The sequence below is a fragment of the Vombatus ursinus genome, unplaced genomic scaffold, assembly GCF_900497805.2.
Source record: "Vombatus ursinus unplaced genomic scaffold, bare-nosed wombat genome assembly UNPS02014785.1, whole genome shotgun sequence".
NCBI classification, from domain to species: Eukaryota; Metazoa; Chordata; class Mammalia; order Diprotodontia; family Vombatidae; genus Vombatus; species Vombatus ursinus.
This window is the reverse complement of record NW_020954563.1, coordinates 702,900-720,751: the sequence shown is the minus strand read 5'-3', so window position 1 is coordinate 720,751 and position 17,852 is coordinate 702,900. Positions and strand designations below refer to the sequence as shown.

The 17,852-nt window shown below is 36.4% G+C and overlaps 1 protein-coding gene across 4 annotated transcripts in view; it reads left to right on the top strand.

The window, feature by feature from the left end:
- Nucleotides 1-17,852, top strand: part of RPRD1B (regulation of nuclear pre-mRNA domain containing 1B) — an 87,849-nt gene that overhangs the window by 17,746 nt on the left and 52,251 nt on the right. For all 4 annotated transcript variants that reach the window (XR_003569547.1, XM_027867318.1, XM_027867317.1 and 1 more), the window contains exon 3: nucleotides 1,047-1,180. Coding sequence is in view for 3 of the 4 variants with exons in the window: in XM_027867318.1 (XP_027723119.1) it covers nucleotides 1,047-1,180 (134 nt within the window). In the remaining variant the exon portion in view is untranslated. The remainder of the gene's footprint in view (nucleotides 1-1,046; nucleotides 1,181-17,852) is intronic.

Here is a 17,852-nt window from a genome sequence, read left to right as displayed (position 1 = left end):
TGCGGAATTCACATGAGGGCAGAGAGGGGACAGCATTTTTCAGTCAGATTATTTCCTCATCTGCAAAATGAAGAGATTGAACTTCGCTTCTTAGGCCCTTTCCAGCTCTAAACCTATGATCCTATGATCTTTGCAGCGTAATCATTTTGAAGGGAAAGAACAAAGATCCCTTACCCTTACCTAACATTTTTTGGGATGGAGGAGAATAGATGTATCATACTTGTTAGTAAGGCATTTTACTGGAAAGTACTCTCTTTGAGAAGGTTAAGGAAAGAAGTCCCAAATCCTCTCTTTCGATGTGCAATTACAAAGGACTCTTTTTTGCTATGTGCTTTAAATCTTCCTAGGTTCCTTGAACAAGAAAAACAAACTTGGGTCCTGATTAGAACATTTCAGAAAAGTTTGAAAATTTTTAAAAATACATTTTTACTTCTTTAAATGTTTGGGAGATTCCTTCAAAAACAGTTGAGGAAGATTGGCCTGGGATAAGAGGCATATTACGTGTGTGTGTGTGTGTGTGTGTGTGTGTGTGTGTGTGTGTGTGTTTTGCATTCGTAGCTTTTATTGAATGATGAGTTTTGTTGAATTTCCTAACTTTTAAATGTATTTATTGTTTCCTTTTAAAATTAATCCTAAAGATTTCCAAGCTGAGTTTTCATTAGAATGCTTGAAAACACAAATGATTTTCGTGGGCAATATTTTGTTAGAAAATAGTCAGCAATTAAGCACCTGAAGTTGTGATATCTCTTATATAATCCTGAGTTCTTACCTGTCCTAGGAGATAGAGGTCTAATTGCTTTGTTTACATTTATTTCCTAAAGAGAGAAAAAGAAAGAAAACATAGCCCTTTCCATTGGATAACTTTTGAATTCCTTTTTGTTGTACATTCCTTTCAATAAATGATAATCTTTCCTGGATTTGGTTGCTGGGGTATTATGATAATATGTATCTTATTCTTTTGGTTTTAAGGTTTTTCTAAATGAGCTTAATTTGATTTAAAATGAAAAGTAATATTTTGATGTTTTCTCTTTACCTTTTCTGGATAGAGAGGCAGATGAAGGCTGTAAAAAGCCTTTAGAAAGATTGCTGAACATCTGGCAAGAAAGAAGTGTTTATGGTGGTGAGTTCATTCAACAGCTGAAGTTATCTATGGAAGACTCCAACAGCCCTCCACCTAAAGGTAGAAATATGTTTTCTTGCTGGACTTTACCTGTGTTAAAAATGGAAGGTGGAAAAAGTACAGTGGGGGTTTCTATGAATAGTTAGTCATTAAAGGATTTGTCAGAGAAACAATAATTGGTAATTATAATATCTTATTTATATAGCCCTTTAAGGTTCTCAAAGCATGACTTCCAACAGCCATTTAAGGTAGGTGGTATAAGTATGATCTCTATTTTGAAAGATGAAAAAACTTAGATTTTCAGAGTTTAAATGACTTGCCAGTGGTCATGTAGCTAGTAATGAACTGAAGCAACTCTCTACGACTCTTAAGTTAGAGGTGAGTTGCTGATGTGCATTGATTGGTGTTTCATCATTGGGACTTCCCTGTAGCAGGGAAATCACAGGCACTGTGCTAGTCCTGGTGGAAATAAACCAAAAAAAAAAAAAAACCAGAAACAAAAACAAAAAAGAAAATAATTCTTGCTTTCAGGGATCTTCTGTTTAACCGGAGAATACAACTTTACACAGAAAGGAAAGTACAAGATAATTTAATGTGAGAGAGAGTACTAACAGCCCCTTGCTAGTTGATCAGAAAAGGCTTCTTCTGTAAGAGATGACACTTGAGCTGAGCCTTCAAGGAAGCAATGGATTCTAAAAATTTCAGGTGAGCAGGAAGTATATTCCAGAAATGAGTGATAACCTCTGCAAAGGGACCAAATGGGAGATGGAATGCCAAGTGAAGGAAACAGCAAGTAGGCTGGAATGTAGAGTACAGAGGAATAATGTGAACTTTCTGGACAGTTAGTTTGGATCTAGATTATAGAGGGCATTTGGTGCCAAGCTGAAGAGTTTGTATAGTATCCTAGAGGTAATAGGGAGCCATTGATGATTCTTGAGTCAAGAGTCACCTAGTCACACCTGTACTTTAGGAAGTTTGTTGCAGTAGATGTGTAGAGGGCAAATAGAAAATGGGAAGAACTTTTAGGAGACTTTTGCAGTAGTCAGAGCATGAAACAGTGAGAGTTTGGACTAGATTTCTTAGCTGTTCATGAGGAGAGAATTGGAAGGATAAGAGAAGTGTTGTGGAGGTAGAATTGACAAGATTTAATAACTGATCAGATAAGGAGGATAGAGGAGAGGGAAGACTTGAGGATAACTTCAAGGTTACCAACTTGTACTATGTAAGCTCTCTCTTGTGTGACAAAGATTGGTGATACCTTTAACAGAAATAGAGAAGTTTGGAGGAAGGGTAGAATGCCTTGTAGATAACTGGTGGTATGGGATGGGCTTTCAGGAAAAAGATTAGGTTTGGGTATGTACATCTTTATAGAAAAAACAGTCGGATCCGTAGAAACTAATGAGGTCACTAAAAAGTGGTGTGTAGAGTGAAGAGGATCCAGCAAGGCAGAATATGATTGGACTTTTGTCTTCCTAGTCTTAAACTCTGTTCCACTTCTGAATGCAGCCTTGAATAATAGTGTTTTTGGTTACCATGTCACACTGTTGACTTGTATTGAGTAAGTCGCCACTGGATCCATTTTTAAATTGTTGGCTAGCCATGCTTCCTCATCTTATATTTGTAAAATTGACTTATTGAACTCAAATGTAAGACTTTACATTTATCCCTATTAAATTTTGTCTTACGAGGCGTAGCATATATATATAGACTGTTAAAATCTTTTTGGATCTTCACTATTGTCTAGTATGTTAGCTATCCCTCATAGCTTTGAATCAAAATTTGATAAGCAGACCCACTATACCTCTAACTATGTTGTTGATAACAATGTTAAATAACACAAGGCTAAACACAGATCCCTGGGGTACTCCAAAAGAGACTTTCTTCCAGGTTGACATTGAACCATAGCTAAGTCTCAATTAATGCAGGCTTAAATAATGTGAAATTTGACTTAGTGTTAATTATAAAATACCAGGTCATATTAATGCCAGCCAAAATTCATTTAATGTGCTGCATGAGAGCAAAGTAAGGGTTTTAACATGCTGCTGCATAGTCATTCTGTGTTTGATTATTCTTCTGTGTGGATGTGATGCGTACCATATTACCAAGCGTTCTATTACATTTTTTTTAAAAAGAACCTTTAACAGAATGGACAAAAGGAAGGACACTTCAGTTGGAAATACAGCCAGTGCAAAATAAATAAATAAAGAGGCTTGTTACTACATTACAACAAGTTTTGTTGTAACTGAATAGTATGAATGTGATTATAGTAACTTTAAAATAGGACAAGATGTTGGAATGCCTGAATCTGTGGAATGGAATATTCTAAAACATTTAAATAAAATAAAAAGATAAAGTTGCATCAGTTTTTGGTGATTTGCATACAACTATATAGGGAAAAAGTGTTAGAAATACAGCATCTTTTTGTTTTATTGATTGAGGATTGCAATAAAAAACTCATTTCTTTTAGTAGAGCAGCCATTCAGATAAAAGCTTCAAGTTTTAAGGCAGTAGAAGGAAAGAGAAATGAAGGGGATAGTCAGCAACGTTTTATTGCAAGTTTTGGTTTGATTGCTCTAAAAATCAAGTTCAACTGCATAATGTTAAGTTTACCAAAGAGGTGGCTAGTGCAAATGAAAATAGAGTAGCTAAAATATCCTGGTGTTTTGAAGAAAATAATTGAAGAAAGTGCATGATAATCTACAAAATTTTAAAGTGAATGAAATAGGCTTATTCTGGAAAGAGTGGCTTCAAGAACAACAACAACAAAACAATATATTTATCTATGGGTTTTTTTTGCACTTTAATAACACTTTGATTTTTTACAATTACACATAAAGATAGTTTTCAGGATTCATTTTTTTCCCTAGCATTCATTTTTCTAAGATTTTGAGTTCCAAATTTTTCTCCCTCCCTTTCTTACCTCCCCTCTTCCCAAGACAGCAAGCAATCTGATACAGGTTATACATGTACAATTAAACATATTTCCACCTTAGTCATGTTGTGAAAAAAGAATCAGAACAAAAGGGAAAAAATACAAGAAGCAAAAAAACAAAAAAAGTGAAAATAGTATGCTTCGATCTGCATTCAGAATCCATAGTTCTTTCTCTGAATCTGGATAGCATTTTCCATGACAAGTCTTTTGGAATTGTCTTAGGTCATTGCATTGCTGAGAAGAGCTAAGTCTATCAAAGTTAGTCATCACACAGTGTGTCTATTACTATGTACAATGTTCTCCTGGTTATGCTCACTTCACTCAGCCGAAGTCTTTCCAAGTTTTTCTGAAATCTGTCTGCTCATCATTTCTTAAGGAACAATAGTATTCCTTACATTCACATACTATATACCCCAATTGATAGGCATCCCCTCAATTTCCATTTCTTGGCCACAACAAAAAGAACTGCTTTAAATATTTTTGTACATGTGGATCCTTTTTCCTTTTTTTGGTCTCTTTGGGATACAGATCTAGTAGTGATATTGCTGGGTCAAAGGGTATGCACAGTTTTATAGACCTTTGGGCATAAAGAACTTACAATTCTAAGAAAGAAAAAGCTTGACCTGGACTTAAAGTGTCCAAGCATCACCTGATATTTTTATTGAGAGGTAATGTAGGAAGAAGACTTTAAGTTAAAACGAGTGTTTATCAGTCTCAAAATCCTTGTGCTCTAAAAGGTAACAGCCATCTATCACTTCTAGTTCTTGAGTGTTTGAATACTAAGGCATGGGTGACTAAAGGTATTTTCAAAGACTGGTTTTCAAATTATTTTAGCCCAGATGGTGAAAAATATTGTAAGGACAACAGTATTGCATTTGAAGCATTACTGATTTTAGAGAAGGCCCTGCTTCATTGTGTGAAAATGTGAACATGCAAATTTACCAAGATGTGTATAAAACTCTTTGCATCTACCAACATATTATGAAAATGATGGTTCAGTCTATACTGACAAAATATTTTAAATAACAATAATGATGCTTTTTGTCATATCATCAGTGTAGGCTCATCTTTAGGTATGATACTCAGTCATTCTTTAAAATTTTGCTTTCTGTAACTTCTCTGTGATAAACTTGAATCAGAAACACATTTTTTATCCTTTGTTATATTATGTTAATGAACAGATAAAAACTTACTTTTAAAAATTTCATTTCATATTTCCATTGGACTAGAACCAAATCACCATATTTTACATATAATTATAACTTATAATAGTGCATATTCTAATAATGCGACCTGTTAATGGGACTTATTCTTTGCACTAATCAAGACATGGCTGTTTTAATTCCATATCATTTAATGTCACTAATTAATGATTCTTTTGTGGGTCCAACTATTCAACCATTTCCAAAAATACCTAACTACTACTCTCTAGCCTGCACTTTTCTGTCTTGTCCGTGAGAGGAGCATGAGAAATTTTGTCAAATGCTTAACTAAAATCTAGGTAAAGCATATCTGTAGTGTTTGAATTACCAGTCTGGTTGGTTAGTCATCAAGCATTAAGTGCTTCTTAGGTGCCTGACTCTGTACTAAGTGCTGGAGATAAAGTGAAAAGCAAAAACATAGTCCTTGCCCTCAAGGAGCTCAATTCATCCATTCATTTATTTAAGAAGCAGTCTCAGAAAGGAAAGGACCAGGAAGGATTTCCTTCAGAAAATAGGATTTAAGCTGAATTTTGAAGGAAGCCAGGTGAAGTAAAGAGGGCAAAGAGCGTTCTAGTTATGGGGTAGACAGCCACTGCATATGCACTGATGGAATATTGTGTGAGGAACAGTAAATAGGCCGCTATAGCTAGATTATAGAGGGGAATAAAGTTAAATAAGAAGATTAGAAAGGCAAGAAGGGGCCAGGTTATGAAGAGATTTAAATGCCAAATGGAAGATCCATGGAGGTAATAGAAAAGTACTGGAGTATATTGAGTAGGGAGGGGGTGACATGATCCGATCTTTACTTTGGGGAAAAGCTTGGATAACAGATTGGATATGTGGAGTGAGTACTAGTGATGAGTCCCAAGATTAACACCTGGGTGACTAGGAGGATAGTGGTGCCTTCAACCGTGATAGTTAAGTTGAAAAAGAGAGGAGGACTTCTGGGGAAAGATAATGAGTTCTGTTGAGTTTGAGATGTTGAGTTTAAGTTGCCTATGGTACATCCAATTTGAGATGTCCAAAAGGTAGTTAATGATGCAGGATTGGAATTCAAAGGAAACATTTGAGCTAGGTAAATTGTTCTGGAAAGCATTTGCATAGATAGTTGAAGCTCCTAAGATCACTGAGCTCTTATATATAGGAAAAATAGAATAGGATCTGGGACAGAGTCTTAGGGGACACCCACCCATAATTAGTGGGCTTGACTACAAGAAGGTCTATCAAAGGAGACCAGGAGCGAACAATTTCACAAAAACCTACTGAGCAGGGAGTGTCTAGGAGGAATCACAATAGGGGTTGTTACTCCTTTGATTCTTACTTTCTCTCACTCCTCTGTATCCAATTAGTTGCTAAGTCCTGCCTCCTTTTAAACATCTGACCATGTTACTCCCTGGCATAAACTCCAGTGGCTCCTTGTTACCTCTAGGATCTATTATAAAATCATCTGCCTTTTAACCCTTTCCAGTCTTCTTTTACCTTGCTTCTTTCCACATACTTTGTGATCCAGTGATACTGGTCTCCTTTCAGTTTTCTGAATATGACATTCCATTTTCCTACTCTAGGCATTTTCACTAGCTTTCTTCCATGTCTGAAATTCTCTTCCTCTTCATCTCCCAATTCCTGGCTTTCTTCAAATCCCACCTAAGATCCCCCCTTCTACAAGTAGTTTTTTACTGTTCCCCTTAATGCTAGTGATTATCTCCTATTTATCCTTTCTATATCTCTCCTTTTATAGTTGTTTGCATGTTGTTTCTCTCATTAGACTGAGCTCCATGAGAGTTGGAATTGTATTTTTGTCTTTCTTTGTATCCCCAACACTTAGCCCAGTAGGTGCTGAGTAAATGCTTGTTGACTTGGGATGATAGTGTCAGAGGCTTCATAGAGGTCCAGGAGGATGAGGATTGAGAAAACACCATTAGATCTGGCAATTAAGAGACCGCTGGTAACTTTGGAAAGATTAGTTGCATTGAATGAATACGTTGGAAACCAGATGCAAAGGGTTTCAAAATGAGTGAGAGAAATTTTATTGAAAAAGGAAATGAAATTAGTCTGCCATGACCAGCTCTTGATTAATCTATGCTGGCTCTTTGTGATCACTGCTTCCTTTTTCAGATGTTCACTAACTATTTTTTTAGTATATTTTAGGATTTTGCCCGTAATTGAAGTCGAACTCAGTGCCTTATAACTTGTAACCTCTGCTTTTTAAAAAAATGTTTTGGAAATTAAATATTAGCCTTTCCTCTCTCCTGTTCTGTATTGTTTTTCAAAGATCACTGACAGCAGTAGCTCTGTTCTTTCATTACTTTGGAATTTAGTTTGTCTAGGTCTGGTGATTTGAACTTATCAGGGTTAGCATCTCCCTGCTTATATTGGGTTCCAACTCTCTTTTATCCATTTTTATTTTGTACCCTGTAGTCTAAAGTTCATTCTTGACAGAGAAGCAGAATGAGAGTTGAGCAGCACTGCTTCCTGTATTCATCCCACCCACCACAAGCAGTAGTCTTGTCCTATTTTGATTCTCCTCTTTTTCTCAGTGTAGCTTTTAAAACAAACAAAAAAACCAAACTGGCAAAGAAATTTGTTGTCACTTAGTTTTCCTTACCAGCCTCTCTTTCTGAGTTTTGGCGTTATTGACACTGCTTTTTCAAGACTATGCCTTGCTTTTATATTCATACTGGGTTACCCTTCCTTGTTTCAGTCATTTATACATCTCTTTAAAATCAAAGTTGGTCAATGAGTTTCCTTTGAAACACATTGGTTTCTTTAGACAACTTATCTTTTTCTTCCTCATAGAAGTTGTTTCTCTATCTTAAGAAATTTTGTTCTTGAGAGTTTCCCATCTCTCCTGGGCTAACTTTTCCTCTGTAGAATCTCATGAGAACCTATGTATTCTTTTGCTTAAAACCTTTGAAAATTAATTCTCCTGAAATTAGTGTACGTGTCATATTCTGTGTATGTCTTTCCTTTCCTGTCACAAATTCGAAGATGGAGTGGCCACTTCCTACCAGAGATTCCCATCATTATACCCTTGTAGTCAGCTTCTCTTTGCCATTGAGAACCAGCTCCAAAAGTTCCCTTTGATGGTTTTTGTGCCTTTTAAAGAATGAAATTATTATTAAAGCAAGCAAGGAAATGCTAGTTGCTCTGGTTTGGCATAGAAAGAGCTCCAACTGATATTTAGATAATTGAAGTTCTCCATTGCTATTGTATCATACCTCCATGCCAGGCTTGTGATAGGTTTTCCAAACACCTCATCTATTCCATCTTTCTGTCCAGGTAGTCTGTTGCGTGCTCTAATACTCTGTTTCTTCCTCTTTTGATTTTTACCTAAATGTTCTCTATTTTTCTCTATGTTTTCTATGTTCTCTATGTTCTCTATGCTTCTCCTCAATGCTTCCTAGATTTCCTGACATAAGTGTATCTTATTACTATATACTAAATCTCTTCCCCTTTTTGAACAGTGTTTACCCTTCCAGAACCATATTTCAGCTATGGGTCCTTTCTTAGCAAATCTCAGTAGTGATATTTATGAAGTCTAGTTTTCTACCTTCACTGTTACCTGTACTTTATGCATTTGCATATTGACATGTTAAACCATGGGTTTTATTGCTGATTCCTTTTTGGATTTTCTTTCCTCTGAATTTCTGGGCATCTTTGTTGTTATTCTTCCTATATTTTAACTACTTTCAATGTGTCTAGCTTTAATATACGTAGGCATTTTTAATCACTCCTCCTTTCTTTTCATTTTAAAGCCTTTTTGATTAGATTTTCAAGACTCTCAGCATATATATTTTCACTAGCCCCTGCTGGCTATACGCCATTCCTGGCCAAGATCCAGGTACTGGCGTGTTTTTAAGCCATGATTCAGAAATTAAGAAATCAAGTCCTTGTTAAACTTTTCTGTTTTTTTCCCCCCAATTGAGTTACTGGTTCGTTTTTTCTGAGTTCCTCTATACTCATTGTAACAAATATTTTTGTTTTCTTTCTACATCACTGTCATTTCTAAATATATGTCCCCCACCCCAAGCCATCCTCTATAACAAAAAACAAAATAAAGGAAAAAAACATTAGTAGTTTTCTTGACTCCATTTGTTCAATGGTTTGTTGGTAGTGACAAGTTTGGAAATAAAGCAGTTAATGTATATTTTCAACCAGGTTCCCAAGTAATAGATCAGGATAAAATCTGGTATCAAGAGATCCTTGCCCTCAACAACATAGTCCAGCTGAAGAGACGAAACCTACACCCATAAAATGTTATTGATATAGTTTGTATCCATATATAGCCTAAAGTCAGTGAGGTGATAGAGTGGATCCAGTACACAAGGCCTAGAGTCAGGAAAACCTGAGTTCAAATTTAACCTCAGATACTTTCTAGCCTTGTGACCCTGGGCAAGTCACTTGACATTTGTCTGCCTCCGTTTGTCCAACTCTAAATTTGGATGTATTAATAGCACCTACCACACAGGATTTTTATATCAAACCTGATGATGTTTGTAAACTTAGCACAGTGCCTGGTACGTAGTAGGTGCTTAGTAGTAGTAAGTTCCCTTTCTCTCTCCCTTCCTTCACATTTCATAGAATGGAAGCTCTAACTTATGAAAATCAGCTTTTTAGTTTTAACCCTGTACTCCAATCACAAAGTCAACTCAGTTTCTTTCCCAGGGCCATTCTTCAGACTGTTTTTTTCTATATAGAATACCATTTCCTTTCCTATCTATTCAAATATCTTGCTTCTTCTTCAGTGCTTGTCCTTCATGACCCACCTCAAGTATTGCTTTCTCCATGAAGAACAGAACACCAGAGTAGTTTCACAGAACAAATGAAGTTTGGATTCAGTCAGAGGGCTGCACTTGAGGACCTAGAGGGCCACATGTGGCCTCAGTGCCGCAGGTTCCACACCCTTGGGCTAGGCTATAAAAGACCCAGCTTAATAGAAACAGGGAGAAGATGGATAATAGGTTCCCTAGGAAGTTAGTCAACAGCAGAAAGTAGCCAATAGACAGACTCCCTTTTATTACTAAAAAAATTTCCTGAAAACGGGAGTATATTAGCAGCTGAACCCTCTTCACTTGTCAGGGTGTGCTGGAGCCAGCTCAGGTTGGTTCAGATCAAGTTTTCAGTGTGGGCATTTATTTACCTTGGAAATCAGCAAATGTTATGAATCAAAACTTAATTTATTGTTTGTTGATTATTTAGACTTAAAGTGTCAGTAATGTAGCACACTTAAAAGTGTGTCAGTGGGTATTTTTTTCTTTTCTTTCTGAAGAGCTAGTTCATTTATTAGCACAACACTTCTCCCTGGTTTTACTCCATCCCTAACACAAGTGGTCCCATCATTATTTCCATACTTTAGCAGTACTTCAGAGTCCTTATATAATAATATCTACTATTTTTTTTTTAAAGACTAGAATTCCCTTTCTAGCCCAGGCTGGAGTGCAGAAGCCACTCATGGGCCAATCTCAGTACTCATTGGCACAGAAACTTAACCAGCTCTGTTTTTCTAATTTGGGCCAGTTCACCCCTTCTTAGGTACCCCCTTTGGGAGGGAGAGTCATCATTTTGGTGCCAGACTTAGTACAAGATAGTGCTTATTTAGCCTCGAATTCCCAAGCTCAAGTGATCAGCCTCAGCCTCTCTAGTAGCAGAGATTTTAAGGATTATGAGGATATGCTATCATGTCCTGCGTAATAGCTGCTTTTTAAAGTTTTATTCGAGTCTTTTATTTTTTTTATTTCTCTGTCATTTCCCATTTGAAAGTCTCTCATTTCCCATTGAAACCCTCCTTTGTAATATCTAATTACTATTTTACTACATTTTCAGGATGTTGGGAATAGTGCTAGGATAAGAGTTAGGAGACCTGGGTTTTATTACCATCTCTTCCACCAACTAGTTGTTTAACTTAAGGTAAGCCACTCTCCCTCTTTAGACTTCAGCCTCCCTATCTATAAAATGAAGGAATTGTGCAGGATGATTTCTGAAGTCTTTTTTTTAACTATAACATTCTGTGAGTTTTAAAGATGTTAGTGTTTATCCTGTGGAATTGAAGGTTTCCTTGTTTCTTCCTAAAGCGCTCACCCCTTTTGCAGTAAATGAAGTTATTTTGCTTAACAGTTTGAAGCCTTTCTCTTCTTGGCAAGAATTCCCAGAGCTTGCCCTACTTTGATTTCTTTAAGAATTCAGGCTCACTGCCATGCCGTGATTAGATTTTGGAGAAAGACTTTAGTGTTAAATAGTGGTGGTATCCTTAAGCATTTTTGAAAAGGATGATGTAGAGGAAATTTGTGACTCTAAGTGATAGTGGGTATAGTGAAAAGAATGCTGAATTTGGGTCCCAGATTTGCTGCTTGGGCAGGTCACTTAACCTTTCTGGCTCTTGGGTTTTTTTTTTTTAATGTAAAAAATAAGGGGGCTGGACTTGATAATCTCCCTTTTAGCTCTAAATCCTATGATCTTATTTGCAACCATGTTAGACTTGAAAGGGCAGTATTGTGTTTCTTTTTGTGTTTTGAGACTGGACCAAAATAGCAATACAGGCAGTGTCCCTCTTTGTTTGAGTGAACTTTTTTTTAGCTGTAGAAAGGACTTTGATCCTGTTCCTTTTTCAAAAATGCTATTCAAATGATGGGGACTTGGTATTTATTGATTTTGTATGTTAGTTGTATTAGGCATAAGAAAAATGTAATGTCTTTTCTTTTTTAACATTGAAGATGACAACCTAGTGGCTACGACTTCTTTTCTAAATTTACAAATGTTGTTTCTAAACTGTATTCCACTTGGAGTTCTGTTTGTCAGAATTCTGACAAATTTTCTCTTGACACATTGCTTCCTTAAGGATGTCAACTTGATACATACTTTAAATGTTGACAACCTAGGGGCATCTAGGTGACACAGTGGATAGACCACTGGCCCTGGAGTCAGGAAGACCTGAGTTCAAATTCTGCCTCAGACATTTGATGCTTACTAGCTGTATGACCCTGGGCAAGTCACTTAACCCTGATTGCTTTATTAAAAAAAAAATCTTGACAGCCTGGTTTTTATCCAGGGTGGTGGGAAACAGGATTCATCAAACATGGAGACAGGGGAAAATCACTTCCCTATCTGCTTCTTTCTCAGCATTAGTTTTCCTGAATTGGTAGTGTGGGTAGGAGTTGGGCTTCAGGGTTTTGGAGGGAGTGAAAGAAAATATGCAAAATTTTAAACTAGAGTCTTTCTTCCCTCTCCTTCTTTCCCCCACCTGATAGCCTTAGATTTGAGAGATTAAGGAAACGGCACCGGATAAAGCAGGTACTTTGTGTTATGTTAAATATTCTCGTGGTTTACAGGTCATAGTTTTCTGCTTATTGGTTTTCAGGACTTATTTATAATTTTGAATTAGTATTTTTCTTGTAAAAAGTTAAATTCTAGATTCAGATCTCTTCTCTGACACTAGTTATGTGACTTCAGACAAGTCACTTAACCTTATAGAAAATGGCGCAGTTTCGTAGTTGAAGGGATCCAGTCTGCACAGGAATCTGTTGCAGCATCCTCAACAAGTACTCATCTAACCTTCATTTGCAGCCTTTCAGTGATGAGGAATCCACTACTTTCTGAGGCAGCCCATTCCATGTTTGGACTTTTCCACTTGTTAGGAAGTTTTTCCTTTTATACCGCCCTAAATCTTCCCTTTCTTGCAACTTTGTTTCTGTTTCTGAATTCCTATTCCACATGACAGTCCTTCAAATACTTGAAGACAGCTGTTAGAGTATTCATGACATGGTCCTATTCTTATCCATTCTAAATGTCAGCCTATCTTTGCATGTTATTTCTGGTTCCCCTCATTATCCTGGTTGCCTTCCTTTGGTTGCCCTACAATTTCAGGGTCCTGGGTTTGAATTTTTGCTTTGGCATTTATCAGCTGATTGAACATGATCAAGTCATTTCCCCCTCTGAGCCTCAGTTACTTCCGGTGTAAAAGGAAATATTAATAGCTGCATTCTTGCTTCACAGTGTTGTCAGGAAAGTATCAGTTAAAGGAATTGGGGATGTTTAGCTTTAAGAAAAGACACCTTGGGCGGACATGAGAACAAATATTTGAGTCTGTCCTTGTACAGGAGAGTTTATAGACTTATTCTCTTTGACCCCAAAGAGCAAAACTTGGAGCAGAAAAGGGGATTTCAGCTTAACATAGGAGAAATCTTCCCAACCATTAGAATTGTCTGAAAGAAGAACGGGCTGCCTCTGACAAGAGTGGGTTCTTCTTCGTTCGTGGCATCATAGATTTTAAAGCAGGAAATAACCTGAGAAGCCATCTGGTCTGCCCCCACCCCTTTTTTTTTAATAGGTGAAAGATCTGAGACCTAGAAAGGTTCAGTGCCTTGACAGAGGTGACATGTATTCAGTGACAAAGACAGATTTAAACTCATACCCTTTGATTCTAAATCTGTTATTCTTTTCAATGTACTTTACTGACTCTTCAAATATATAAGCTGTATGACTATTTTAGCACACAGTTGTGGAAAGGCTTCTTGGTCAATTATGAGTTGAACTAGGTGGCTTTTGTGTTCCCTTTCAATTCTTAAATTCTGATTAAATCTAATCTTTTTTTGAGAAAGAGTGGTGTGTCAGTTGGTCAGGAAACATTTATTTAACATCGACCATATACCAGGAACTGTGCTAAGTGCCAAAGATACAAAGACAAAAATTTAAAAATTCCTTCCTCCAAAGGAGCTTACATTCTGCAAAAGGAAACATGTCTATATAGGAGAGACTTCATGCAAAAGCGACACTTGAGCCTGAAAGGAAGTGAGGGATTTATTTCATGAGGCAGGAGTGAAAAGCCAAAGCATTCTAGGTGTGCAGGACAGCCAATACAAAGGTGGGGGATACAAGCACATTAGAGGAACAGCCAGAAGACCAGTTTGGCTAGATTGTAAAATGTTCAGTGGAAAGAGTACTGGACCTACAACCAAGAGACCGATGTTTGAATCCCACCTCACACACTTAATAGCTTGGTGTCATTGGGTAAGTCATTTTACCTCCTAAGCCTCAGTTTCCTCATCTGTAAAATGGGGATAATATTTGTACTACTTGCTTCTTGGGGTTGTCATGATGCAAGAAATCTATAAACATCAAAGTATTTTATAAATGTGAATTATTATAACATTTCAATAAGGTGCTCTGGAGCCGATATTATTGCCGTCTTGTGGTTTAAAGAAATTCATGGTATAACATTGTTTCCACTGTTGATAGACACTGGGTGTTGGAACCAAGTAGCTGAGATTTATGTAGTTAACAGATATGCGTAGTTCAGATTGATTAGGAATGTATGTCTTTTGCCTCCTTTGATATTTTAACCTTATTACAAATAAGGGTATGCCCCCACTTTAAGAAAAGTTGTAAGTGAAAATAAAATTGCTGGGACAAGGTGGATGACAGTCATAATTTTAGAGCTGGAAAAGACCTTGAAGAGCTAATCCAGTCCCCTCCACCCGTCTCTTTTTATAGATAAGGGAAATATGAAATTGAAGAAATGGTTACTTACCATATAGCCAGAACTACAACATAAATGTTTTTGCCTTCTGGTCCAAGGTGCTTTCTGTTATCATAGGCTGGTTATTTGCCTATCAGAAAAGCAGACTTTTTGAGGGGGAGGGATTACAGATTTATGATTTAATTGGTATAAAAAACTCCCAATCAGAAGACTTCCCTCAACCAATGCAGATCACCACCTGCTTTGCAAGTTAGACTTAATGAGCTGCCTTACAAAATATTATTCATTCTATAAAGGGATTCTGTGCAGAGTTCTCCTAGGTACTTGTACTTTAGTACTTGTGAGATATTCCATTGCAAAACTTTGGTATGTATACTCAACTCTTTGGACATACATTTATGGTGTAAAGTGAGGTCCATCTGCAGATGTGTTCTACAAAACAATAATAATGTTACTATATCTAGTCTTGATGGAAAGATTTATATTGAATGAGGCAGGTCTTGACTTTTTTACCTGAATTTGGAAATAGCTGTCACTGTTGGAACAAACAGGCTGTGCTAATAACTTCAGTTCACTGTTTGCCACAGTAATTTTGGCTCTAGCAACTTTGCTGCAACTTTGATGTCCAAAGCTAGATTATTATTCTTTTGAGTATGTCTTATATTTGTTGGGTGAGATATGAGAAGTAGAGCGCAAACTGATGGAATAACAGACTTTCTCTATATTAAGAAAGATTGCATTAGTCCTAGGATTTGTGGTTTATGTTGCTACACAGAGATCCTTAATGCCCTCTGGCACCTAATCAAAAAGAAACTGGGCTTTTGTTTACAGAAGTATGGGATGTCCATAGTCTAGAGCTAGAGCCAGTCTCTGATACAATACATAGAGGAAAGAAAGGTAGACAGGTGGGAGGCTTATGATTATGATTATAATCTACTTTGACTATGCATACCCCTTCTCTTTCTGGCTTCCTGGTGTCCTGGCTGATGAACATCATCTACAAATTTGGCATCCTGTGGGTCAAATTATTAACCCTAGAGAAAGATTTGAAGCTATGATTTGATTTGTCTGTAGAGCTGGCATTTTGAAGATCTTCCTAATCCTGGCCACTGTGTCTATAAGCTATGTGACCAGGGACAAGTCACTTAATAGATCTTAAGTTTCCATCTTCTTCATTTGTAAAATGTGAATAATAATACCTTGTGGTGTCTTACAGGTTTGTTGAATCATATGAGAATGTTTATTTCTAAGTGTTTTGCAAAAGCAGTGATACATGGTACACATTTCTTCAATACTTCAAAAGATTCTTGATTTCATTGGTGTGAGTCCTTCTACCACTGGTATAGATTACAACCCCTTCCAAAAAAAAACCTTAATCATTTGGTAATATTTCTGATATTGAGAACTTAGTTGGTCAGATAGCTTTTAGACCTATACTTGAAGCTTTCTCATCTTGGTAGGATTTGGCAGAGCTGGCACTCTGCTGGCCTTGATTCTAATGTAGCCCAGATCACTGTGCTGCGTGAAGCATTGGAGGAAATAAGTATAGAGTATGGTCATTGTATTATTAGACTTTTAAAAATTGCAGCAATTTCTAAACTTTTTTTTAAAATGTGGCTACTTTTATACCACAGTTAAGTTTCTACACTTAACTTACCACAAATGATTTACTTTATAATATACCCAATTGTTTCAGTTTAAAGATGTTTCAAATTATTGTGTAGGTACAGATAGAGATAAGTATAAGTTTAAATGTTTTTAAAATTAGCTTTCAGACCTCATATAAGGAACAGTCAATGTCTGAGATAGAAGAATCATGTAGTCCAAGAATATGATAGCTGTAATTGGTATGAGGTTTGTCCAAATGAAGTGCTGTAGTGATGGTGAAGAAGGGGATAAATGGGTTGATATACTTATTGTTTTGTCAGGACTAATAGCTTTGTCCTTTTTTGCATCTTTCTTGTTGTTCCCACTAGCGTAAGTTTAAAGGTGTAAAGCTTGAAAGCCTTCTCATTTTACAAATGAAAAAACTGATACCTCTGAGGGTGACTTCCTAAGTAATAAGCATTGGAGATTTTGAACCTGAGTCCCCTGACTTCATAGTCAACTTATCTTTCTACTGTACCACACTGCCTCTAAGGTAACAGTTGTGGACAAATTTATTTTTGTACTTGTTATGTACTTATATGGAGAGCCTTTCAAATAAGGAGTCCTGTAGGTTTCTTTTTGATAGTTTATGTTTATGACATATTCAGCGTGCTCATGTGGAAGAAGAATCTTTGTTGCGCAGATGTACATATGTGATCATTCACAATGGTCCTCTTGTCTCCAACCTACCCTTAGCCGTTCTATGCTGTAGTCGTTAATAATAGCTACTCATATTTCTGTAGCACTTTTAAGTTCTACAAAGCACTTTACCAATCATAAAGCTGTATGGTAGGGAGTACACGTGTATTTATTCTACACATATGGAAATTGAAATCTAGAGATAAAAGATTCTGTGACTTTCCTGAGGCCACACAGCGAGTGAGCAGCATTTAACTCAGATCTCCTTATTCAGTCAAACTCAGTTCTTTTTCTGCTGTGCCAAAGAAAAAGAATATAGTTTCTAGTGGATTCGTTTTCCATGGCTTTTTGGATCTTTTATCTTCTCAGATTTTAGATTATTACCCTTCAAGTAGCACATCTTTAGGATCATAGAAAAAATTTAAATAGTATCTTCATTCTGTGAATTTGCATCACAGTGTATTTGTTTCTTTATAATAGTTCTGGCTTTTCTGTCCAACATAATGTGAAAATAATTATTTCAAAAGTTATTGGTACATCTCTTAAAAACCTAGAGCATGTGGAAAAATTAAAATTTTTAATTGTCAACAAAAAAGGTTTAGTTTCAGTGGCTCTCGGGCAGTTTACTTCATTTCTGAACCTTTTAGTTTCATTTGCATTTCTCAGTAACTTTTTTTATTTTAAAGTGAAATTGGACTTACTTTTAAAGACGTAGTAAGAATGTATGTATTTGAAAAAGTCTTAACTTGGTGATTGTGCATTTTTATGTGTTGTCTTTGGTGATTTTTTTAAAGCCACAGCAATTAAAACTTTTTTATGTGTAAAGAGTAATGGTCTCTC